At 42.4% G+C, this 25,893-nt stretch overlaps 1 protein-coding gene across 1 annotated transcript; it reads right to left on the bottom strand.

The window, feature by feature from the left end:
• Positions 1-3,219: 3,219 nt before the first annotated feature.
• Positions 3,220-25,510, bottom strand: ZBTB8B (zinc finger and BTB domain containing 8B). Its single transcript, XM_090271532.1, has 4 exons — positions 25,458-25,510; positions 20,226-21,244; positions 14,977-15,155; positions 3,220-3,958 (listed from the first exon to the last, which is right to left on the bottom strand). The coding sequence occupies exons 1-4, from the start codon at positions 25,508-25,510 to the stop codon at positions 3,641-3,643; spliced, it is 1,569 nt and encodes a 522-aa protein (XP_090127658.1). The 3' UTR covers positions 3,220-3,640.
• Between the last annotated feature and the right edge of the window lie 383 nt (positions 25,511-25,893).

The raw sequence follows: 25,893 nt of genomic DNA, 5'->3' as shown, positions 1-25,893 counted from the left end.
TTGCCCATCAAAAGAAACGGAATAACGTGCCCCCTTTTCGGGGTTAGAAGATAGTGTCATCATGTGAAAACACAGGCAAGCTATAAAAGACCACCAACAACAGGAAGTACAGTGGGAATGCTCAAAACACAGAATAATAAAAATTTCTCACCCACCCAACCCTTTGTCCTCCCTACACCATTACACTACACCTTACAAGGAACATATAATAAAAACCTCGAAGTCCAAAAGAAACAGCCTGAATTCAGCTGACCAAAGGCCACTCCAGTTTTCCCCACTGCCCTTAGAATCAGTATGTAGCCCTACCTGTTGCCTTTCTATGGGGTTTGTCGCAGCATCAATTGACAACAACAATAACAACAACAAAAAAACCACAATATTCTGAACCACCAGACTACTCAATTCAACAATATTCTGCAGACCACTAGGTCAATTATTTTCTTGAGGAATATTCAAAGTCTAGTGGCCACCAAAATATTTACACCAGAATGGCATCTTTCTGCCAAATGACCATAAGTCACAATGCTCTATGTCATTTCTTAATTTATTACAATTACAGGCCTTATTTACATTCTTCCCCAGCCCATGCTAAGAAAGCCTGTCGCCTTCCCCCAAGCAAAACAACTTCCCAAGGACGCCATTTTTAATTACATTATAAGTAAGAATTCTGTTCCCATTCATGCAATATATCTAATATAAGAAAAGTATCCTTTTGTGAACTTGGACAGAATGTGCAAGAAAGATGCCAGAATATAACCTAAATCACCAATGGTCTGTCTTGGACCCATCTGTGAATTTACTTATTATAAAAATATCACCAATTCCACAAATTAAACCTCAGACACTGTGCAGATTACAAATACTGACCACCAAATATGAGCATAAATTTAAAACAGGACTGTTTATGATCTGATAGTCCAGACAAAGATCTCCTTTAAAAATGATAGAATTTAGCGATCCAGTTATAACAAATACCAACACAAACTCTAAACAGCTAACCAGGGATGCAACAACCTGAAACATGATAGAAAAAAGAGAATAACTTAAATATTAAGGTTCATGTTCCATTTCCTTGCCAATGACTCTCCTACTTTAAAATTTAATAAAATGACCAAAGCCTAGAGTGGTTCTAGGGGTATGAATCAGAGTCAGAATTTCCAAATTTCCTCGTCACAAACCTAATCAGATTTTGGGCAAGTTGTGAATAATTTGGCCTCCACTCCTCATTTTACTAACCCATTATTTTCCAAAACTTGTGGGAGCATAAGGGTGTATTAAATACTTAGAAGGTAAAAGATAGCCTAAAATATAACACAAAATTAAGTTCACTCACTCAAAGTCATTTTTTTTTAATCCTACTTTTTAGTAGAGTTTCTAAACCTTGAACTCTTAACGTTTTGGACTAGACAATTCTTTGTTGTAGCAGGACATCCTATGAATTGTAGGATGTTCAGCAGCATCCTTTCTCCAACCCACCAGATGCCAGCAGCTGTACTAATTAAGAACATCTCTAGACATTGCCAAATCTTCCCTGGGGGGGCAAAGTCATCCTCAGTTAAGAATCACTGTCTTACAATGATATCTCTAATGTAAAATTTTTTACTTTGCACCCAGTGATATGAATAGGTCATGAGGTCACTGAAGAGGCTCCTTGCTCTACCAGAGAAAGTAGGCAGAGAAGTTAAAATGTGAGGTAGAAAAGTCATAAAAACATCAAAAATACTTCAAACAGAAAGAGCAAAAACATCAAACATAACTCCTTACAAAGTATAGCTTCCACACGTCCATTTAGGTTTGCCTTTTGCCAAGACCCCTCTTTTAAAATAGCCAGCCCTGACCGGTGTGGTTCAGTTGGTTGGGCAACGTCCCACAAAGCGAAAGTTCCCCGGTTTGATTGCCCGTCAGGGCACATGCCTGGGTTGCCCTTACGAGAAGCAACTGACTGATGCCGTTTCTCACATCGATGTTTCTCTCTTTCTCCCTCCCTTTCCGTCTCTCTAAAAGTAAATAAATAAAATTGTTTTAAAAAATACAGTTGTTTAAATAAACAACAACTAAAATATTCACTTCAGATTAAGAAAAGTGCTTCTGGTCCTCAATAAGTTTCACTTTGTAATTCTTCATCTAGAACAATAATTTTCAGACTATCTGTGGTAAAAGACCAGTTTTTAAATTTCCAATCTGCTGCAGACCAACACGTGGTCCCAAACAACTCATAGACCAGCACCTGTGGGTGGGCCACAGTTTGAGTAGCACGAGCTAGAGTTTAACTTCTGACTATACTTTAAGTACTCTTTGAACTCTTCAATAACTTACATTTACAAGGCAATTTATGATGTTTTAATGATCATTTTTGTTCAAGAGGCAGAAAGGAAAGTGATTTTACCACCTCTTGAAATATAACTATACAAAATTAAAGGAAGAAAAGGGGATTTTTTATTCAAAGTTGAAAGGGAACTGTGTTTTGTTTGCATATTTGTTTCATTAGGGATTTCTTTTAAAATCCATTTTGGATACCTTAACATAAGACAAAATTATGAAAGTGCCTTAAATATTTTCAATCCCTAATATTTCCTGCTCTTTAGCCCTTCAAAGAAATGCAGCCTTTTGTTAGGATAATTGTGAGTGAAAAGCAGACTGATTTTAAAAACTTGTTCTTCTACTAAACTTCCCTTTCCTTCCAGAGGGTCTTTTAAAAGGTAAGCAATGTAGAAGTATAACTTGTTTATATAGGCTTATACTTAACCTCCAATTAAAGTTCTATTCATAAACTAAGTAAAAGAATGTCAGTGGCAGCTATGTTTCCAGATTACACAGCAGCGACCTTTGGAAATGGCTTGAAAAAGCAAGAGAAAATTTTTATTTTTGCCCAAATGACTTGTTTTATGATCATAAAGCAGGTTTGTGGTGCATATAGAATCGTCAAACACCAAACTAAGCAGGAAAACCATCCAGACCCGGGCTCCCACAGTCCATTACCAGAACTAACTTAAAATTTAATTCAATGGGGCAAGTCAAAGTGCCATGAGGAGGCTTATAGCTCATTTCCATGCCTGTCTGCATGTAAATACCCCCAGCTTTTAAAATTACAGTCTTAGATTTAGACAGAACCTTTTACAATCATGTATAAGGCAGCCCTGCCTGCCTTATGTCAATAAAGCTTTCTCTTAAATACTTCAGAAAATTAGAATATGGAACTCATTAGGTGAAGTTAGGTAGAGGTAAGATGGATCTCAAAACTTAATATATTCTTGCCCAGCTTTCCAGAGAAAAGAGGATGATGACAAAGGAATGCAGAAGATTGAGACAATATAAAAACAAGCATGGACATTTTCTTCTCCTTCTCCTAACCAGAGTCTGGATGCACAATCAGAAAAATGGGGAGACTGAGGGCCAGCTCTGATTCACTCAGAATTAAGGACAGTAAAGCCATCAGCAAACCAAGGGCACCGTACTAAAAAGTCATTAGTCCTTTGAGTCACAAAATCCAACCTCTTCTATGTAGTCTAACAAAAATGCGAATATATTGACAGTGAAAAAAATGTTCCTCACAGAGTTCCACAAAATTGGACAAACGGTGGTTTTCATCCACAGAATGAGCAATAACAAATTCTAAAACCTCTTCCCCACCAATTTACTGCTACATGAGTATCTCTTGATCTGTTCGGTTGGGCCGAATTAGTGGTCTGTCCTCAGAATCATCTCCAGCAGGGTCGTTTTCCTCACCAGACTCCACATAGATTGGCCAGTCATTGTCTGTGTCACTCTTTTCTTGGCTTTCAGATGAAGCCTCCACCAGGCTGAGGTTGATGGGCATCAAATCGTCCTCATCATCATGTGTGTCTGTAACGCAGGTGCAGCTGTCACACAGCCCAAAGCGCCTCAGCCCCTGTGACAGGTGACTTGTGAAGGTTCTTCGGCAGCCCTTGCAGATGATTGGACGGTTGGATCTGTGGACCTAAAATTACAAGTAGACACAGTAAATGTCACAGAAATACCCATGAGATGTGGCCCCCGGTTGACCCTCTAGCCTCATTTCTCACCAGTCTTCCCCTTATTCCATCTTTCGCAGCCTTAGTCTCACCACGGCCCTTTCCACCTCGGGGCCAGTGGACATCCCTGGGAAGTGCCCTCCTCCCCATTGCCAACCTCTCCCCCTTATTAATGCCTTTCAAGAAAGCCTTCTCTGCTGCTCCAGGTCAGGTTAGGTCCCCAGCTATATAGTCTTGCTTATACTTCTTCCTTGATTGTACAGCAGTCCCCCATTATCTGCAGGGAATATGTTCCAAGACTCTCCATGGACTCCTGAAACCACAGATAGTACTGAACCATATATACAACGTCCATCCAGAAAAAGTCTAACCACTCTTAATATAATGAGAATGGTTTAAGTGACATTGATGTAACCTGACAGCCAAGGAGAGTGGGCTGGAATGTACATGTGTAAACAATGAAGACTTCACTGTACTAGTCAGTGGGGGTGGTAGACACAGTTCCGTGAACATGTGTACTGTGTGGCTGTCGCATTCAAAATGACTGAGCGAGGGAAATTTTGGTCAAGATGGCAGCACAGGCAGACATAACTCACCTCTTCACACAACCACATCAAAATTACAACTACAATAGAGAACAATCATCACTCAAAACTGTAAGAAATCAAGTTGAATGGAAGTCTGACAACTACGGAATTAAAGAAACCACATCCATACAGATGCAGAATGGGCTGGTCCCTCACCCACATGTGGTGAGTAAAAATTCAGGAGGGATATCTCAAGAGTGAGGAGTCCCAGCCCCACATCAGGTCCCCCAGCCCAGGGTTCCAATACCAGGAGGGTAAGTCCCCACAACTTCTGGCTGCAAAGAAGAAGTGGAGATTGAGTCAGTGGAAGAAATTGCTGGAGTCCCAAGCAATTAATCTTAAAGAACCCATACATGGACTCATCTACTCAGACTCCCTCCCTCTACGCTCCAGCACCAGGGTAGCAGCTTGAAAGGCATCAGCAGTATACAGAAAGAAACTGAAGTGTCTGGCATCATGGTGAGCAGAAGCTATTGTCTCTTTTTTAAACCCTACCCACACAGAGCCATCAAGCTGGTGCCACATCTGAAACTCCATCAACCTGGCTAACACTGTTTGACCTGCCTTGAAGATCCCCAGAGACTCCAGCCCACCCAAGTTACCTGCCCACCAAAGCTGCTTTTCCATATGAATGACTGGTCTTGGCCCATGCTTCACAACTTCCTAAATTCTATCAAACAAGCAATAGCCAGCCCCAGCAAGCTCCAGGCCTGGCACTAGCAACAGCCAGCTTACATTCACAGCTTGGCTTCGCCTGGGAATCTTCAAGCCCAGCACAAGTAGCAGCCATCTCAGATTGCTTTATAGTTCAAGCAGGGTGGCCCTGGGCAAAACATAGGTGGGGGCTGAACTTGGCCTGCACCACCTGGGAACCCCAGTGTCAGTGCATCTAGTGGATAGCAACAGACCACATTGGAGCACCACGACCCTGCCCCCGCACAGCTGATCCTCCACAGAGGGCAGAGGTTGGTGGTAAGTGGTCACAGCCAATCCCTGCAGCTGACTGGACTGGCTAAATCCCTCCCATTGATCTGCCAACAGCAACCAAGACTCAACTACAAGAGGAGGGTGTACTCAGTCCACACGAAGGGCACACCTTTAGTATCCACCTTCAGAGATAGGAGAGGCTGTGCCACTGCACCCTACAGGACACCTACTACATTAGAACACACTTCCAAGACACGGAGTCAAAGCAGCTCTACCTAATATACAGAAACACAGGGAGGCTGCCAAAACAAGGAGACAAAGAAACATGGCCCAAATGAAAGAACAGATCAAAACAGAAAAAGAGCTAAATGAAATGGAGGTAAGCAATCTATCAGATGCACAGTTCAAAACACTGGTTATAAGGATGCTCAAGGAACTTAGTGAGGACCTCAGCAGCATAAAAAAGATCCAGTCAGAAACAAAGGATACACTAACTGAAATGAACAATCTACAGGGAAACAACAGTAGAGGGACGAAGCTGAGATTCAAATCGATATGGAACATAAGAAAGCAAAAAACAACCAATCAGACAAGAAGAAGAAAAAATAATACAAAAATATGAGGGTAGTATAAGCAGCGTCTGGGACAATTTCAAGAAGTACAACATTCGTATAACAGGGATGCCAGAAGGAGAAGAGAAAGAGCAAAAAATTGGAAACCTATTTGAAAAAATAATGAAAGAAAACTTCCCTAATTTGGTGAAGAAAATAGACATGCAAGTTTAGGAAGCACAGAGAGTCCCAAACAAAATGAATGCAAAGAGGCCCACACCAAGAATCATCATAATTAAAATGCCAAGGGTTAAAGATAAAGAGAGTATCTTAAAAGCAGCAAGAGAGAAGTTAGTTACCTATAGGGGAGTTCCCATCAGACTTCCAGCTGATTTCTCGAAAGAAACTTTGCAGGCAAGAAAGGATTGGCAAAAAATATTCAAAGTCATGAAAAGCAAGGACCTACAGCCAAGATTGCTCTACCCAGCAAAGATATCATTTAGAATGGAATGGCAGATAAACAGCTTTCCAGACAAGAAAAAACTAAAGGAGCTCATCATCACCAAACCATTATTATATGTAATGTTAAAGGGACTTATTTAAGAAAAAGAAGATCAAATTATGAACACTAAAATGACAACAAATTCACAACTATCAATAAGTGAATCTAAAAAGCAAACTAAGCAAACAAAATTAGTGATGAATCTGCATCATATTTTGCATCAAGCTTGAACATTCCTCCGCGGAAATTACTCAATGATTCAGAAGGCCGCAACTACAGGCAACTGGTGATTGGCCGCTTCATCACAACAATGCATCCACTCATGTCTCATGTAGAGTTTTTTGGTGAAACATCAAACCACCCAGGTGACTCAGCCCCTCTACAGCCCAGATTTGGCACTCTGTGAGTTCTGGCTTTTCCCAAAACTAAAATCACCTTTGAAAGTGAAGAGATTTCAGACTGTTGCAATTCAGGAAAATACAGTGGGGCAGCTGATGGTTATTGGAAGAACTGTGTGAGTCCTAAGCTGCCTACTTTGACAGGGATTGAGGTGTTATTGTCCCATGTACAATGTTTCTTGTATCTTATATCTTCTTCAATAAATGTCTCTATTTTTCATATTATATAGCTGGATACCTTCTGGACTCATATACTATGTTTTATCCTATACATTCATACCTTTTCACTTAAAAGAAGCAATTTATGGCATACTCAAATTGCTAGTATCACTCCTCTTGTGTTCTAGGCCATTATTAAGTAAAATAAGGCTTGCATGAACACAAACACTGCGATACCACAACAGTCAGCCTGATAACCAGGGAGGCTACTAAGTGATTTTTTTAAAGTATATTTTATTGATTATGTTGTTACAGTGGTTCCAATTTTTTCCCCTTTGCTGCCCTCTGCCCAATACCCCACTTCCCTCCAGCAATCCCGCCCCCCTTAGTTCATGTCCATGGGTCATGCATATAAGTTCTTTGGCTTCACCCTTTCCTATATTATTCTTAACTTCCCCCTGTCTATTTTGTATCAACCGATTATGCTTTTTAATCCCTGCACCATTTCCCCACTTCTCCCCCTCCCCCCTCCCAGCTGATAACCCTCCAAATGATCCCCATACCTATGATTCTGTTCCTATTCTGGTTTGCTTAGCTGGGTTTTGTTTTTATTTTGTAGATTCAGTTGTTGATAGTTGAGTTTGTTGTCATTTTTAGTGTTCATAGTTTTCTTCTTTTTCTTAAGTAAGTCACTTTGATATTTCATATAATAATGGCTTGGTGATGATGAACTCCTTTAGTGTCACCTTATGTGGAAAGCACTTCAACTGCCCTTCCATTCCAGATGATATCGTTGCTGGATAGAGTAATCTTGGTTGTAGGTTGCTTTTCATCACATTGAATACTGCTTTCCAGTCCCTTCCTGCCTGCAAAGTGTCTTCTGAGAAATCAGCTGATTGTCCTATAGGCACCTCCCTGTAGGCATATCTCTGCCTCTCTCTTGCTGCCCCCAGAACTCTGTCTTTATCTCACACCTTTGGCATCTCAATCATGATGCATCCCAGTGTGGTCCCCTCTGGGTCTAGCTCGTCCAGGAACCTCCAAGCTTCCAAGACCTGTATGTCCATCTCCTTTGCAAAATTTGGGAAGTTTTCCTCATTTTTTTCAATTCTTGCTTCCTCATTCTGCACTGGTTGACTGTTTTCTTCTTCCTTATGTTCCAAATCATTGATTTTAACCCTGGTTTCCTTCTCTTGTTTGCTGGACTTCCATGTAGTTTGATTTTCTGGAACTTCTGGTTGTTTCTAGTTTTGAGATAGTTGTATTCCTTCTTAGTTGTGGAGGGAGATGCAGCATGCCTGTCTACGTCTCCATCTTGGCCAGAAGTCCGGCTACTAAGTGATTAATGGTCGGGAAGCACATACTGCAGTGGAGACACCACCAGAGAGATGCTTCGCATCCTGGGTTGGATGGAGCAGGATGTGTGAGATTTCATCACACTACACAGAAGAGCACACAACTTAAAACTTATGAATTGTTTATTTATGGAACTTTCCATTTAATATTTTGGACCTCAGTTGACTATAGGAAACTGAAACTGTAGAAAGTTAAATTGTGGGTAAAGGTAGACTACAGTATTTCTAACAAATTGTTGGTAAAATTCACAAAAATGTAAGCTCCAAGAGGGCAGGGGCTGTCCTCATTCATGTCCTCTGTCACACTAGTTACTATATCCCTAGTGCCAGGCATATAAAGGGCACTCAGTGAACTGATTAGGATTTTAGGCATGGCTTCTTACGTACCTTGGATTATTGAGTTATTAGGGCAGCAGATTTGCTAGACAGTGTATTCTCCAGCATGCCAGGAGATGCTTCACCCTTGACTTTTTTGATTTCCTACCCCACACAGTCCCAGGGGATCCCCCCTGTATATGGAACTATTTTTCAAACATGCGCTCTCTTCAGAAATTCCAGCCAATAGGGGCTCTGAAAACCAGGCAGAGCCTCTCTTTTTAGAGAGCTCTGAATGCAGGATACATATGAGTGACAGACCCAGAGAAAGGCTGATGCAGAAGAAGGGCCAACAACATGATACCCAAGGTGCTGGAGCTGCCATTACATTCTAACCAATGCCCCTGTGGTTTCTTGGGCTTCCTATACTAAACCCCCAACACTTGAGCCAAGCTGAGTGTGTATCTTATGACCCTTCAGCTTGACAGGGCTTATATAATATGGAAGAGAGGGATTATGGAGTCCAACTAATAAAACATCTTAGAGGCATCCACGGACCTACTGCTGCCAAGAGAGACTGTAGATATAAATTGGAAAAAAAAAAAAAAAAAAGACAAGCAAAAATCTAAGCCCTTGGGAGGAAGCCATTCTCAGACAAGTGTGCTGGGACCAACCAGCACTGACAACAGAGGCAGTAACCTTGTATCTATCTTAAATCTGGATTCTTTCCATTCATACCATAAAATGTATCCTTTTAAAGTGTACAATTCAAAAAAAATAAAAATAAAGTGTACAATTCAGTGGTTTTTAGTATATTCACAAGGTTGTGCAACCATCACCACTGTCTAACTCCACAATATTTTCATTGCTTCATAAAAAACTCTGTGCCCGTTAAAAGATATCCCTCTCCCACTCCCACGTTCTCCAGACCCTGGTAACTTATTCTCTATCTCCATGGGTCTGCCCATTTTGTACATTTCACATAAATGGAATCATACAATATGTGGTCCTTTGTGACTGGCTTTTTTCACTTAGCATGTTTTCAAGGTTCTTTGTAATATGTATCAGAAGTTCATTCCATTTCATGGCTGAATTACATTCATTGTACAGATGCACCTTTTGTTTGTTCATTCATCAGTTGATGGATATTTGGGTTGTTTCCACTTGTTTACTATTATGAATAATGTTACTATGAATATTAGTGTGCAAGTTTTTGTGTGAATGTTATGCTTTCAGTTCTCTTGGTTATAGACCTAGAAGTAGAATTGTTTAGTCCTATAGTAACTTTATGCTTAACTTTTTGAGAAACCACCAAACTATTTTTCATAGTAGCTGCACCAATTTACATTCCCACCAGTAACGTATAAGAGCTCCAGTTTCTCCACGTCCTTGCCAACACTTTGCTATTATCTATTTTTTGATGATAGTCATGCTTGTGGGTGTGAAGTGGTATCTCATTGTGACTTTGATTTGCACTTTATTAATGACTAATGATGTTGAGCATCTTTTCATATGCTTATTGGCCATTTGTATATCTTCTTTGGGGAAATGTCTATTCAAATCCATTGCCTAATTAAGTTATTTTTCTTTTTATTGTTGACTAGTAACAGTTCTTCATATATTCTGGATACTAGACCCTTATCAGATGAACGATTCACAGATATTTTCTCCCACTCTCTAGGTTGTTTTTTCACATTCTTGATAGCATCCTTTGAAGTCCAAATCATTTTTAGGTTGAATTTTCCAAAGACAAATTTCGTTGCTCAAAGATGATCTTAAATGCAATGTCTTTCTAAATTGTCTGAGTGCTTTTTAGCTGCTAGGAATCATCCACTTACATGGGAGACAGAATCCTAGGGGACAGCCAGTGGGAGCGGAGGTTCCCTTGGCATGGGGTCCTCTCAGCTGCCACAGAGAGCATTATAAATGGCAATACATGTATAACTTGGAGATACTGTGGGTTCAGTTCCAGAACATGGCAATAAAGTGAATGGCATAATACAGTGAGTCCAACAAATTTTCTGGTTTCCCAATGCATATAAAAATTATGTTTAGCTTCTGGCCAAGATGGAGGCATAGGTAGACATGCTGCATCTCCCTCCACCACTAAGAAGGAATACAACTACTTCAAATTAAAACAAAACAAAACACCAAACAACCAGAACTACAAAAAAATTGAACTGCATGGAACTCCAACAAAGATATAAAGAAGTAATACTCATCCAGACAGGTAGAAGGGGCAGAGAGGACATGGTGTTGCAGCGGTGGCATTGGCAAGGCAGTGGCTGTAGCTGGCTAGCAGAAACCACAGTCACACATTATAAAAGTAGGGAGAGAGACCTGGGGGGAGATCCCAGCCCCAGACCAGATGGTGCAGCTCACAGCTCCAGCGCCAGGGAAAATAAAGCCACATTGCTTCTGACTGTGAAAACCAGTGGGGGTTGGGATGGAGGAAGAAACTGCCAGTCTCTCAGAAGAGTCCAATTGTTTAGAGGCCCACCCCCAGCCCAACAATGTCTGTAGACCCACCCACTCTGGGAACCACAACTAGGGCAACAGTTAGAAAGGCGCTAGTCCCGTATGGGAAGTGGGAGAAGTGCCTGAAAAAGGGATAAGTGCTGAGCAAGTAGCATTGTTCCCTCTATGAACCCTTCTCACATACAGCACCGCAATGTGGTGAAATGGGTTGCCCCACATTGACAAATACCTAAGGCTCCGTGCCTTACAACATAACAGCTCTATTGAAGACACAGAGGAAAACACAGGAGCCTATCAAGTTGAGACAGAGATGTATGGCCCAAAAGAGGGAGCAGATCAAAGATCCAGTAGGAGAACTGAGTGATGAGGAGATAGACAGCGTAACAGATGCAGAGTTCAAAACACTGGTGATAACGATGCTCACAGACTTGACAGATATGCTTAAATATGGAAAATGCATAAGGGAAGAAATGAAGGCTATGCCAAATGAAATAAAGGAAAATCCACGTGAAACCAATGGTGACGGGAAGGAAGCTGGGGTTCAAATCAATGATTTGGAACATAAGGAAGAAATAAACAGTCATCAGTACTGAATGAAGAAAAAAGAATTGGAAAAAAATGAAGAGAGGCTTAGGAACCTCTAGGACAACTTTAAATGTGCCAACATCTGAATCATAGGGGTGCCAGAAGGAGAAGAGGAAGAGCAAGAAATTGAAAACCTATGTGAAAAAATAATGAAGGAAAATTTCCCAAATTTGGTGAAGGAAATAGACATACAAGTCCAGGAAGCGCAGAGGGTCCCAAAGAAGCTAGACACAAAGCAGACCACACCAGGACACATCATAATTAAAATTCCAAAGGTGAAAGATAAAGAGAGAATCTTAACACATTGTGTATGGGTGGCGAGAATTCTCGGCATTTCTAAAAGGCATTTAAATTCACCGGTATGCAACATGTTAAAAGCAGCAAGAGAAAAGCAGAGAGTTACCTACAAAGGGGTGCCTATAAGACTATCAGCTGATTTCTCAAAAGACACTTTGCAGGCAAGAAGGGACTGGCAAGAGTATGGGGAATGAGTCAGCACTGGGACCCGTTCAGCTGCTCCCTTAGTTCTCCCCTCAAAGCCACCGCCCCAAATTCTCTCCAAACGTCTCTAGTGCTCTCTGCCCTCCTTCTGCTTGAGCCCAGGATGTGTTCACAACAAAAAATGCAAATGGCTCACAGTCTGAAATATCTGTGAAAGCAACAACTGAACTGCACTTTGCTCTGAAGAACTATAAACTTGTCAATGAAACAACTACATCACCTACCAGAAAATCCAATGAAGAATGCTATGAAAAAAAAAAAAAATCAAAAATCAACCCAGAGTCCAAATGAGCCTGCATTGTGGACCATGTTAGCTAAGTTTTAAATGAAACAAAGGGGGAGGAAGAAGCAAAAGATCAATTATTTCAACCAATTTCAAGTAAGAACAAAATACTTCAATTAAATGAATACACAAATACTTGAAAGAAAAAAAAAAGAAGGGACTGGCAAGAAGTATTCAAAGTGATGAAAAGCAAAGACCTACAACCAAGATTACTCTATCCAGCAAAGCTATCATTTAGAATGGAAGAGCAGATAAAGTTCTTCCCAGACAAAGTAAAGCTAAAGGAGTTCATCATCACAAAGCCCTTATTATATGAAATGTTAAAGGGACTTATTTATAAAAAAAGATCAAAACTATGAACATTAAAATGACATTAAAATTTCTCACAATTATCAACAACTGCATCTAAAAACAAAAAACAAAAACAAACTAAGCAAACAACCAGAATAGGAACAGAATCATAGGTATGGGGATCATTTGGAGGGTTATCAGCTGGGAGGGGGGAGGGGGAGAAATGGGGAAATGGTGCAGGGATTAAGAAACATAATTCATAGGTACGAAATAGACAGGGGGAAGTTAAGAATAATATAGGAAAGGATGAAGCCAAAGAACTTATATGCATGATGCATGGACATGAACTAAGGGCGGTGGGATTGCTGGAGGGAAGCGGGGTACTGGGCAGAGGGGAGCAAAGGGAAAAGAAATTGGGGCAGATGTAACAGCATAATCAATAAAATATAGTTTAAAAAATTATGTTTACACGATACTGTAGTCTATTAAGAGAGCAATAGCACTATGTCTAGAATATGTACAAACTAATTTAAAATACTCTATTGCTTAAAAATGCTAACCACCCTGGCTGGTGTGGCTTAGTGTACTGAGCGTCAGTGGGCAATTCAAAAGGTCACCAGTTCAATTCCCATCCAGAGCACATGCCTGGGTTGCGGGCCAGGTCCCCAGTTGGGGGAGTGTGGGAGGCAAACGATGTTTCTCTCACACATTGATCTTTCTCTCCCTCTCTTTCTCCTTCCCTTCCCTTCTCTCTAAAAATAAATAAATAAATTCTTTTAAAAAATGCTAACCATCATCTGATCGCAGATCACCGTGACCAATATAATAATAATAAAAAAGTTTGAATAATTGTGAGAATTACCAAAATATAACAAAGTAAACAAATGCTGTTGGAAAATGGCACCTGTAGACTTACTGGATGCAGGGTTGCTATACACCTTCAATTTGTAAAAAACACAATATCTGCAAAGAGCAATAAAGCAAAGTGTAATAAAATGAGGTGTGCCTACATACCTCTGCCCCTGACACCCACCCAGGATGCTGGGGTTGGGTGGGAAACTGAAAATACAGCTGACCTTCAGCATCACACTGGTGAAAAGACTCAAAATCACCTGTTGAACAAGCGCCAGTGTTCTTTGCCTATGACAATCATACCTGACCAAGAATCTAAACTATCTTGAGTCTTCTTAAGAAAAGTAGTCTGTTACCATAAAAATTTTAACTTTCACCCTGGCTGGTGTGGCTCAGTGGATTGAGCACCATCCTGCAAACCAAAGGGTCGCCAGTTCAATTCCCAGTCAGGACACATGCCTGGGTTGTGGTCCAGGTCCCCAGTTGGGAGCATATGAGAGGTAACCACACATTTGATGTTTCTCTCCTTCTTTCCAAAAAATAAAATCTTTTTTTAAAAAGTTTTAACTTTCCCTAAGTGCCACCAAAACAGCTTCAATTTAGTAATTGAAACATGTTTAAAATTCTCTGAAAATACCCCAGTGGACAAAGATGTGAAAGACCCTTCTAACCCTTACATGAGACCAATAATTTTCAAACTTTTTTATCTCACAGTACACAAAATAATTGCTAAAATTCTGTGGCACACCAAAAAATATATTTTGCCTATCTGATAAAAAATAGGTATAATTTTTGTTTTTATTGATTGATTTTAGAGACGGAGAGGAAGGGAGAGAGAGGGAGAGACAGAAACTTCTATTTGTTTTTTCACTTATGCTTTCATTCGCTGATTCTTGTATGTATCCCTACCGGGGATGAAACCTGCAACCTTGGCACATCAGGACAATGCTCTAACCAAATGAGCTACCTGGCCAAGGTGATGTTTTGTGATTCATTCACACTGGATGACTATTGTTGTGTTGGCTATTGTCATTTTTTAATTTGACAATCTGAGGGAAGAGAGGTTGGTGCCTCTGACTAAATAGTCAGGTATTTCATGTTCTATAATTTTTGTGGTGCACTGGTTAAAAATCGCTGCATTAGACAAATGTCAAAAGCCACCCCACACTCACACCACAAGAGAATTGCCAGCTCACTTACGCTCAGGGCATGGCTCCGCAGGTGCTCCTGTCGAGTGAACCTCTTGCCACAGGTCTCACAGGGGTAGGGCCGCTCACCGGTGTGCGAGCGGATATGCCGCTTAAGGATGCCCTTCTGTTTGGCAGTGTAAGGGCAGAAAGGACACTTGTGTAGCTTGATGGGGACCACCAGCACATCACCTGGGAAACCAAATGGATTGCTTTAGCTATACAGTAAGCAGCAACAGCACTGCCTCTGATGGATGGTATTTGGGGCTGGGGAATTCCACCAGCCCAGATTGAGATGACGGATCAGACCTCTGGACTGGGAATCCTGCTTTGACAGTAGCTCCTCAGAATGGCTTCCCAGCATGTATAGGAGAGGTTTGCTATGATGCAAACCTCAACGGTTTGAAATCATATTAACTCTTCATATCTGAAATTACCAAATATCCAGGAATTCACTTAAATCTTTTTCCAACTCTTTTTTGTTGTTTGTTTACCTTGCTCATACAACTATTAAGGTGACACGTATAGAAACCGTTTCTTTCAAGTTTAATGAGTTACCCTTATTGCAGTATTCAGAGATTTATTCCCTCTCTCCATGCCCTTCAGGATGAGATAGAAAAGTCTGGAGCTTAGGGAATGAAGGGGAGAACACAGTTTTGAGAGACCTCTGCAGATTGGAGCAGTTGCTCTACCTGAGCTCTGCCTCTCTCTTGAGCACTCTACTGCCCTTAACCCACAGCCCTTGTACCCTGCGTTGGGTGTGGGTAGGGTCTCTCTTGTGCCTCACTGTCATCTCCAGTCCACTGTTCCTCCTGCCGTCCTCAAACACCAGTATGAAGCTCATACTGTCAGATGATACCACTGCTACCTCTCATTATTACAGTCATCCAGTTGCCCCTCGGTCACCTCCTCATTCCTTGGAGATTTGATCACATTGTCTTCAAACAAAACTCTTGGCATAATTCATGGGAACACCAAAAATAACCCTTCCATCACCCTGGTCTCTCTGTTTCTTGACTTCTTTTCCTCCAAAGACCTTGTTCTCTTCCACCCTATTTCAGCTACCCAATCCTAGACCAAGAGCTCTCAACTCTGCTTATGTATTAGAATAGCCTGGGAAACTTAAAAAGAAATACTGATGTCCAATCCCCATCCCAAGGATCATATCTTAAAAGCACCCTTTCCATTCTAACGTACAGTCACGGATAAGAGTCATGACCCCGTTCCTAGATATTGCCATTAAACTATATTCGCTCCATAACCTACACTTCAAATACCCCATTTCCCAGTCACTGTCTCTTATCTTTTCAACTCACCTCATGGGGGTCCTTTATCTGCAGGAACCTCCAAGCCACGAACTCCACTGCCATTTTACTGCCCTTCACCTCCTTTAGTCCTCACTCCTCTCTTTCCCCAGTTTAGTGCCTATAAAATCCATCAGTGAACTCACTCCTTCACATACACCCTCAATTGCCTTGGTGATCTCTCTCCCTCTACCTGTCTTCACTTGGTTAAACCTAGACTCTGGTTAAATAACTGCCTATTTCATATCTGAAATAAGGCAAATTAATATCACTGAAGAAAAATACACAACTGTGTTCTGGGCTCACTTTAAATCCATCTATCACCATCTAACCACTAATATCAAAAGAGCTCTTGGTTCTGCCCAGGCAACCTAAAAATGTCCCTGGTTCACTTACTCGCCCACTCTTCTCAATGACTATTTTACACTCTCCCTCTGCTCAAATCTGCAGTGCTTCCTACTGCCACCTCACTTTCAGCTTCTGTCCTTGCTTCTTGTTTAACTGAAAAGGAGGAACACGCAGAAAAGAACCTCTACAGGTTCCTAGCCACCCACCAACCTCCCATATGAACACATATGATCTGCTTTCACTCCTGTTACTATGAATGACTTGTCCTTCCTCCCTCCAAAGCCAGACCATCCCCTCCACTACTACACAGTATCCCACCTCGCCTTGCTCTATTAATTGTCCCTCCCTCTTCCATCATCAATTATCCTCCTCTCTCCTGCTACCACATTGAGTCCAGGAGAACATCTCTCACCTGGGTAACTGCAGTAACTTCCTCCAAAGTGATCCTCCTGCTTCCACCCTTACTCCCCTAGAGTCTATGCTCCCCTGGATTCTATAGGTAGAGAGCAAGGGAGGAAGCAAGAGGAGCACTTACGCGGTTACTGCACAGAGTACCCAAAGGGATCATTTTACTGTACATCGTTTCAAATCACTCCCAGCGGAGACCCTCTAGTGGCTTCCTTTCTCAGAGTAATATCCTAAGGCCTTTTCAAGGCTTTCAAGACCCTACCTGGCCTATCCTCACCTAAACTCCCTGACCTCATCCCCCAAAACTTTCTGACTTGATTACTTTACTACAGCCACACCAAGCGCCACCTCCACTTCGTCAGCATCAAACTCCACCTTGGACTCTATCTGTTTGGGCTGAACAGAGAGGTCACTATCAGCTGAGCCACTGCCCTGGCTGTATTTCACCACCAGTTCCAGGGGGTGGTTCACTAACCAAAAACAATCCTATACCTGGGCCTGTGTGCCTTGCTCTTCCCTCTGCCTCAAATGTTCTCCCTGACATCTGGACACTTAGCTCTTTGACTGCTTTAGCGTTCCTGCTAAAAACCAACTTGTTAGAAAGGGCTCCCTTGTGAACACTAAATAAAATAGTGTCCCCTTCACTTTCTATCAACCTTTCCTCTGCTTTAGTTCTTCTTCATATTCTATATTTACTTATGTGTTTATTTTCTGTCTCCCTACACTAGAATGTCAGCTTCATGAGATCAAGGACTGTCTTTTGCTCTGTGATAAACAATGCTTGGCATGTAGTAAGTGCTCAATAAATATCTGTTGAGTGAATGAACAAACAAACAGAAATGATAAGATGTTGAAGAAGCAAGTGAATGATGGAATGCTGGACATTAAATCACCCATGATGAGACTGAAAAGGAATGAGCAGAGGTAACAGCAATGGGGTGGTCATGGTGTTAGAAGCCAGGGTTAGAAAGACTTTCAAGGAGAGAAAGGTCAGAGTCCACTACTGAGAGGTCAAGAGAACACCTGAAAATCACTCTTAATGATACTGCTGAGCTCATGACAGAGGTTTCAGTGGTGTGCAGGGGTCAGAAGCCAAACTGCAGTGGGCTGAGGAAACAGTGGGAAGTAAAACAGTGGAGGCAGCAAATGTAAATGAACTTCCCAGGAAGTGATAGAAGGTGCTAAAGCTGGGGTTGGGAGGTTGGGGGAGGAGAGATTATGGTAGGACCTTGTGCTTTAACAGTGTCTGTGAACGCTGGGATGATCGACGTGGATACAGAACTACTGCAACAGCCTCCTCACCATCTCCCTGCCCCGGTCTCCCAGCTGCACACCATCTTGTGCTGAAGCAAAATTAAGCTCCCTGAAGCACAGATCCAGCCCACTCCCAAGCTCAGGAACTACCCCAAATCTTCCAGGCCTACAGATAAAAATTTCATCTCTTAGCATTCAAAATTTTTCATAATCTGACTCTAGTCAATTTTTTCCTGTCTCTTCTTCTTACCCTCAGATATCACACATTCATATAGCCTCCCTGACAACCCAGTAGGAAGCCAGTTCTGCTTTTGGACAACTGTGAGACTCACACCTCCATCTGTCTTCCAGCTATAGGACTGTTCAGCCATGTGATACCAATTACGTACATGCCTTTTCTTCGAGGGCTGGATCCATGTCTGACTTATCTTTGTAGCTTCACTAAGACGGTACTCAAATATTTGACCAAATAAATAAATGACCAAACAAGTCAGTCCTATTCTGTGCCTTAGCGCTTGGAATAAATTTAGCCTAGAGCTGTGTGAATGGAATCAAAACCTGACAGACACCAGGCACGGCCAGGGGCCAGGTGGCTGCCTTGCCACAATGCCCTGACTTTACAAACTGATAGCAAGACTTAAATGAAGATAGCATACAGCTGAATTACTTCTTGATACTTGTGCTTTCAGGAAGGTTGTGTTGAAAGATAAAATAATTGCACTGAAATGCTCTATCCAACTGTGCTCCTTCAGTCTGTTTAATAAGTAAAGTGAAGCCATCCCAGGTTTCCAGTTTTAGCTGTGCCACTTACCAGCCCTGCCTTCTTAGGAAATTCACTAAACCCTTTTGAGTCTTGGTTTCTCTACACTTCCTCTGCCAAACTGATGGGCGTGATGAATGTGAAAGAGCGATCACAGTCTGTGAACAGCTATTATATACACAGAAACGAGATTTCAACCAGTTCCCATAGTGTGTTCACTGAAAACAGCCGCTACCTTCTAAATGTTCGTTAAGACAGTGTCTCTGAGGGCCAGAAACAGCATTTTCAAGTCTTTCAAGTCTAATTTTAAGCAGAAAGACACAGTTCTGCTTCAAAAAAATGAAATTAAAAAGCCATTTAGTAGTAAATAAAAGCAGCTGATCTCCATTATTTAAAATACTCATTGTACCATATTGAAGGGTGTATAAGAATTTGATTCATTAATTTCTTTTGGCTTTAGGTTCTGGAAGCTAAAGGGTACTTTCATCAGGAAGGTGACAGCCAAGTCTATTTCTATCTCCCACAAGACATTTTACAACACAATTAGCTCACTGTTAAGAAGCATTGACTCATCTTTCAGAACTGTTCAGGGACACAACCAAGTTCTCTTAAAACAAACAAACAAAAAGCTACCAAAGGATATAAGAAATTTACTCACATGAAGCCAAATGTGAACTCTAATATTCTCAAACAGATCACACCATCGACCATGACATGTTAACGAATGTCTTTGTGTGAGGCACCATGGTTGACACAAAGAAGAATAAATTTCCTACCTGTCTAGAACATATTATCATATCTGAGAAAAAATTACAAAAACCTTCTTATTTGGTCCTCAACCCTGTGAAAAAGGAAAGACAAGGATGATTATCTTCTGAACAAAACAAGTTGAGAGAGATTTAATGATTTAACCAAAGTCCCACGGCTGGTTAGTAGAAGACAGTAGGTACTGCCTTCAACATGCTTACACTCTAGTTATAGAGTTAAACTACTCACATACACGAAGAGACAATGCTCCACTCAATTAATACCTTTTGGTTGTAATGGTGGTGGCAATAGTGTAGGGATAGTGGTGGTGATGGTAATGGTGAAGGTAGTGGCAGTGACGGTGATGATGGTGAGAGACCATAAGGCCTAGATGCAGGTTTTAACTGACCAGCAGAGATGATGAATGCTAATGGAGCTCACCTGTGTCCTCTCCATACCAGTCAGCCTGAACATCCATCATGGAACTCATGGCTCCTCCTACACCATCTGGTCTTCCTTCCAAACTCCGAGAAAAGTGATGATCCACATCATCTTTGCTCTGGACTGTACTGTTGCGCAGCAGGGCCTCCAAGAATTGCTTCACATGGTAGTTACTGTAAGCCAAGTCCACGGCCTGGCCACTGGGCAAACCCTCCGCCACGTGGGCCAGGCTCAGCGGGGCAGCATACTGCTGTAGCTGCTCACCAACCTCCACCTCCACTTCATCAGCATCAAACTCCACCTTGGGCTCTATCTGTTTGGGCAGAGTAGAGAGGTCACTGTCAGCTGAGCCACTGCCCTGGCTGTCTTTCACCACCAGCTCCAGGGGGTGGCAGCCTCTGCAGTCCCCACAAGGGGACTCTCTTGGGCAGTTCACATGCTCTTCTTCCTCAGCCGGAGAGGAGACCACACTCTTCGTATCACAGGAGGTCCCCTCCTTGCTGGAACTGGGGCTTCCACTGTCAACCTGATGAACTGCTGCCGCCGCCGCCACCGCCACCGCTGCAGCCACAGCAGCCTCCTTCTCCATCTTTCGGCAGATATCCAGGGACGACCTAATGTATGTCTTGCAGAAGTTCACCACATCATTCATCTGCAGGTAGCTGGCGGCTGACATAACTTCAATCACGTTCTCCCCACACAAATCCAACTTCCCAGAATAGAGGAAATCTAAGATGGTGGAAAAGGCATCGGAGGTGACAATGTCCAAGGAGGCGGTGCTGTGCCGCCCGCTGTCCTGGATATAGTGAATGAGCAGGGCTCGGAAGTAGCCGCTGTTGGCAAACAAAATGTTCCTGTGGGCCTTGAAGATCCGCCCTTCCACAATGATGCTACAGTCACAGAAAAAGTCCCTCTTTCGCTGTTCATTCAACTCTCCCAAGAGCTTGGCATAATAGGATTGCACCTCCATTTCTCCACCAGCTGCTGCTGCTCTGGAGTAGCCTGTATCTCTGCCAAGATTTTTAAAAGTTAATTCACAAATCCCAACCTTACGAATAAGATGTCTATTTTTAATTTTTTAATTTATTTAGTTTTTTAAGATTTTATTTCTTTTTCAGAGAGAAGGGAACAGAGGGGGCACATGGGGGAGAGAAACATCGATAGCTTGCCTCTCACTCACCCCTAACTGGGGACCTGGCATACAACCCAGGCAGTACCCAAGCTCTACCATCTGACCATGGTGATTGGCTCCGACATGGCCACATAACTTGGTCAGAGCCAATGAAAAGCAATCAAATGTTTACTGGGAGTTCCAAAAAAGTGCCCTCCTGCTCTGCAGGCAGGTAAGGTATGAGGGATGCTGCTGCCACCACCAGGAGAGCAAGGCTAACAAAGATGACAGCCCAGCTCAGGCAGAAGCAACAGATGGACCCAGGGACACCATCTAAGCCCCAACTTCTGCTGTGTCAGAAGCTAATTAAGTTCCTTTTCCCTTTTTGCTTAGCTGGTCTGAGTTGTTTACTTTCTTCCTTTCTTTAAGATTTATTTTATTCTCACTTGAGCGTGGGAGAGAGAGAGAGAGAGACATCAATGTGAAACATTCATCAGTTGCATCCTGCAACTGGGCATGTGCCCTGACTGGGAATCGAACCAGCAACCTTTTGATTATGGACCTGATGCTCCAACCAACTGAGCCAGTCCAGCCAGGGTTGAGTTGGGTTTTCTGTATCTTGCAGGTGAGAGACTCCTAACTGATTGACTCTACTACCCTTGGTTTACTCCTCTGTATTTCTATGTCCTGGCCCTTGTCTCTCTGTGGACTATAAGCCCTTTGAAGGTAGGATCCCTGTCTGATTTCATTTGATGTCCCCCACAGCACCAGGCACAGTGCTTTGGACAAGGTAGGTTTGCTAAATACAGTAAAATACTCTTCTCAACTGCTAAGTAGAACAGGTATAAATCAAATTCAAAATCCTTCTGCTAAAACCCCATCTGTGTATTTGTTTTTGCTGATATATGCATGATTTTTTTCTGGAAGATTATATAAGCAGGGGTTACCTTCTTTTGCAAGCTCTTTGCTCCATCTTTCCCATCACACAAACCAGGGCCATCCAACAATACCCCTGTTACTTACTGACCCACTGAGCTCAGAGAAGTGTCTACAGCCAAGTACACCATCTCCCTTTTCTGAAATCACAAAAAGCTTAGTTTGAGCTGCCAACCATAGCTAATATCTCTTTAGCACTCCTCCTTTCTACAAATGGAGTATAATTCCTTACCAAACTGGAAATCAGGCACTCTCTTCCACCACCCCCTAAAAGGGTCCTTCCACAAAAACCTGATTAAAGAGCAGTATATACCTGCTTTATACATATGCATAACAAGTAATGTATTAAGTTTGGAAACTACAGAACCAATTAGGCAGAGAATCGGAGAGGAGCCTCTATAAGCAAGTAAATTGACAAACTTAAAAGTGAGAACTGACAGCTAAGAAAGGGTAAAACTGGTCTAAAAAAACTAGACCCAGGAATTTTTTCAAAATATCAGCCTGAGGCCATTTAGCTAAGAGTATTAAGGGCTCCTACATACTCCAAATAGCCTAAGGACATCACTAAATTATAGCTCAGGGCTATTATAGATGGGCATAAGTCATCAAGAAGACTTATATTTTTACATTATTTTAAACTCAAGGAAGTTATGTCATAATTTTGGAAATTTTCATCTAAAATAGTTAAAATTAACATTTGGTTCAGAAAGGAGGAGAACTGTCAGATATCTGGAAAATTCCACTATTCCCAAATAAATTACTCCTGAAAGTTTTCACAGGACTAAGGTTTTGTTTCATTGCCATTCTTACCTCTTTCAGCTGCTCCAGCTAAGCCTTCTCAGCAGTTCCTGCTACTGCCCTTGACAATCAAATGGTAAGAGAAAAACAGGATACAGGAAAATGCTACATGTAAATACCACATTGTATTCTTCCTCAGAACTCAGAGAAAACCTATCAGACTGGTAGAATCATATTTTTAAATGTGATGATAGCCACAATGGATGGGAATGTAACTTTGGACATCATTTTAGAGGGGAATGTGGCAATATGTATCCCAGCTTAAAATATACACATCTTTTGCCCCAGAAATTTCATTGCTAAAAGTTTACCCTTTTGGATATATTCTCAAAAATATATCAAATTACTTTAATTCAGAGATGTCAGAGATTGCACCAGCTGTTTGTTTGTTTGTTTGTTTTTGTACTAAAGTAAAAATAAAACCAGTCGAATGTCCACAAACAGCAAAGAAGTTAAATCAATAAAGTGCAATCACACAGTGAAATACCAGGCAAACATGTTTTTAATGAGCTAGAGTTGACTGTGTTTATATGAAAAAGGCCACTAAGATATAGTAAAAGAGAAAAAGGCATGATGCAAAACAAAATATACAGCATGATCCTATCTGTGTATATGTTCTTGCTGGTATATGCATAAATTTCTTTCTGGAAGGTTATACAAGCAGATACCCTTGAAGAGAGAGGACTCTGGGCAAGAAATGTGTGGTGGGATTTCTTCCCTTTTCCTTTGCAACCTCTGTACTGTTAGTATGTTCCACTATGTACCTGTATTGCTTTTATTTTTCTTTTCTAACAAAGAAAACAAAGGAGGAGGGGCAAAGGGGTAAGTAGTTGAGAAACCAGAGAGATAAATACCTAAGTAGGCACAATACTTCTGAATTTGTAGAATGGTCTTATCTACAGGGCCTCCTCCCAGGGCACTTCCATTTTTTTCACTGGAAGATGCTCCTTTTCAACAGTAGCACCCAAAATCCATTTCCTTTGGCTTTCTCTCTGCAAATATTCTAAACTCTATTGGCTCATGTAAATATCTCCTGACTTTGCAAAAGTCTATCCCCATTCTTCAAACCTTTCATTAATTCTACATTTGGCATATAATGTGAAAATATTTATTCCTATTAACTTACTTGCCTTTGGTGCTCTGCATCCCTGGGACAGATTATGAGAACCACTATTTCTTCCAGAAAAGCTCTTAGGGCATACTGCTCTCAGAAGTACATTTATCCACACTCTGGCAAACTTCCCACAGTTCCAATTCAACAATTACTAGGTACAAAAATGCCTGACACAAGGAAGATGGCAGGAATACAAAAATGAACCTAGTACTCTATAGTGCCTGTTCTCCAGGAGAGGGCAGCTGTCAACACTACCACCTGCAATAAACTCCCACATTCCCATGAGGGACTCCTACCCAGTCAGATCACAAGACTGGCTTCAGGAACCAAAAGCAGCCTTAAGTTCCAACCACTGACTCTGACAAGACTCCTCCAGGTTCACTGACCTGAGAATAATGAAAACCTGCTCATCAATTGTTAGCATTCACTGAGAACTACTTCTCATGAAGCACTGTACGAAGTACTTTACAAACGTTAATTAACTTTAACCTCACAAGAACCCGGTGCAGTAGATACAATCATTACATCCTCTTTCTCACAGGAGAAAATCGCAGTTCAGATGTACAGATAACACGCCCAAAGCTAGGATTGCAACCGAGGTCGGTTTGATTCCAGAGTTATGCCAGCCTGACTTAATCACTATGCCAGCCTGACTCCCCAAACCCTCCAGGACACAATTAGAGAAGTTGGGAAGTCACTCCTTTTCCCAACACATGGAGTAGAGGGGAAGGACACAGAAGTTTCCATTTCCACAGAAAGAAATTAACGGTGAATTACACCTTTGGTTTACCTTCTAAACTCTTCACAAGACAAGGGGGTCCTCCCCGGTCCGGACCCAGACGACCGGGGCTGGTTACTGGACTCTGTCTTTGGCCCCCGAGGGTAGGGAAACGAGGCCTTGCCCCTCCCGTGGCCTCTGCGGACAAAGTGACCATCGCTACGGCGGGCACTGCCTCGCGCCCCCGCACCTTCTGGAGCCCACACCCCAACCACCCGGGTGGACCACGCGGGGGGACAGCCCAATGCAAGGGAAGTGGGGACATCTGCCTTCACGGCGCCCCTCTCCTCGCTTAAGGGAAGATTTGGGAACGGTCATTCGCTGAAGGGATCCCGGGAGTCGCCAAGGCCGGGCGGTTGGAAGGAGGCCGACCGAGATGGGGCTTCCCTGCCCTCTGTCCCCTGGCCAGGGCCGACCTTCGGAGCGCCCTGGATCCTGCCCAAGTCAATGAAAGCGGCAGCGTGAACCTGCTCCTCGGCTCTCACCTTCCAACGGGGTCCCAGCAGCGCTGCCACCAAGCTACGGGCACCGACACGCCCCCCTTTCATTCACCTGTCGCCCGCTCCGTTGAGAGGCGGGGCTGCCGACCAATCATGGGTGCGCCTGGGCTCAGGAAGGCGGGCCTTCGACCATCAGATTAGTCAATGGCGCCGGCGCCCCCTTCAGAGGATGCGCTCTGAAGGCTCCAGTGCTCGCAGGGTGATGGGAGTTGTGGTCTCAGCGTTTGTTTTTCGGTGAAAGATATAGTGGACAAAACTACAAGTACCAAGATGCCAAATGAGGCAAAATAGCGCTTGCCAAAGGCTAGAGCTTCCTTAGGTCTTCTGAGTCCCACTGGAGGGACCTGCGAAGTATTGATCTCTTTGTCCGGAGAGCTAAAATCGCGTCATGCATATTAATACAACCGGGAGAATAAGAGCTATAACTCATC

The sequence above is a fragment of the Furipterus horrens genome, unplaced genomic scaffold (genome assembly GCF_987537825.1).
Source record: "Furipterus horrens unplaced genomic scaffold, mFurHor1.1.pri manual_scaffold_3, whole genome shotgun sequence".
Taxonomy (NCBI): Eukaryota; Metazoa; Chordata; class Mammalia; order Chiroptera; family Furipteridae; genus Furipterus; species Furipterus horrens.
Note: the sequence above shows the minus strand (reverse complement) of the source record. Positions and strands in the feature narration are given on the sequence as shown.

What these genes read in the sequence shown, in the direction of transcription:
- ZBTB8B (XM_090271532.1), bottom strand. Translation starts at nt 25,510, where the DNA reads ATGAAAGGGGGGCGTGTCGGTGCCCGTAGCTTGGTGGCAGCGCTGCTG. An exon ending in CTGGTATGGAGAGGACACAG is followed by an intron (nt 15,156 to 20,225) that starts GTGAGCTCCATT and finishes TTGGTTTCCCAG; the next exon opens with GTGATGTGCTGGTGGTCCCC. An exon ending in TGCGGAGCCATGCCCTGAGC is followed by an intron (nt 3,959 to 14,976) that starts GTAAGTGAGCTG and finishes TTGTAATTTTAG; the next exon opens with GTCCACAGATCCAACCGTCC.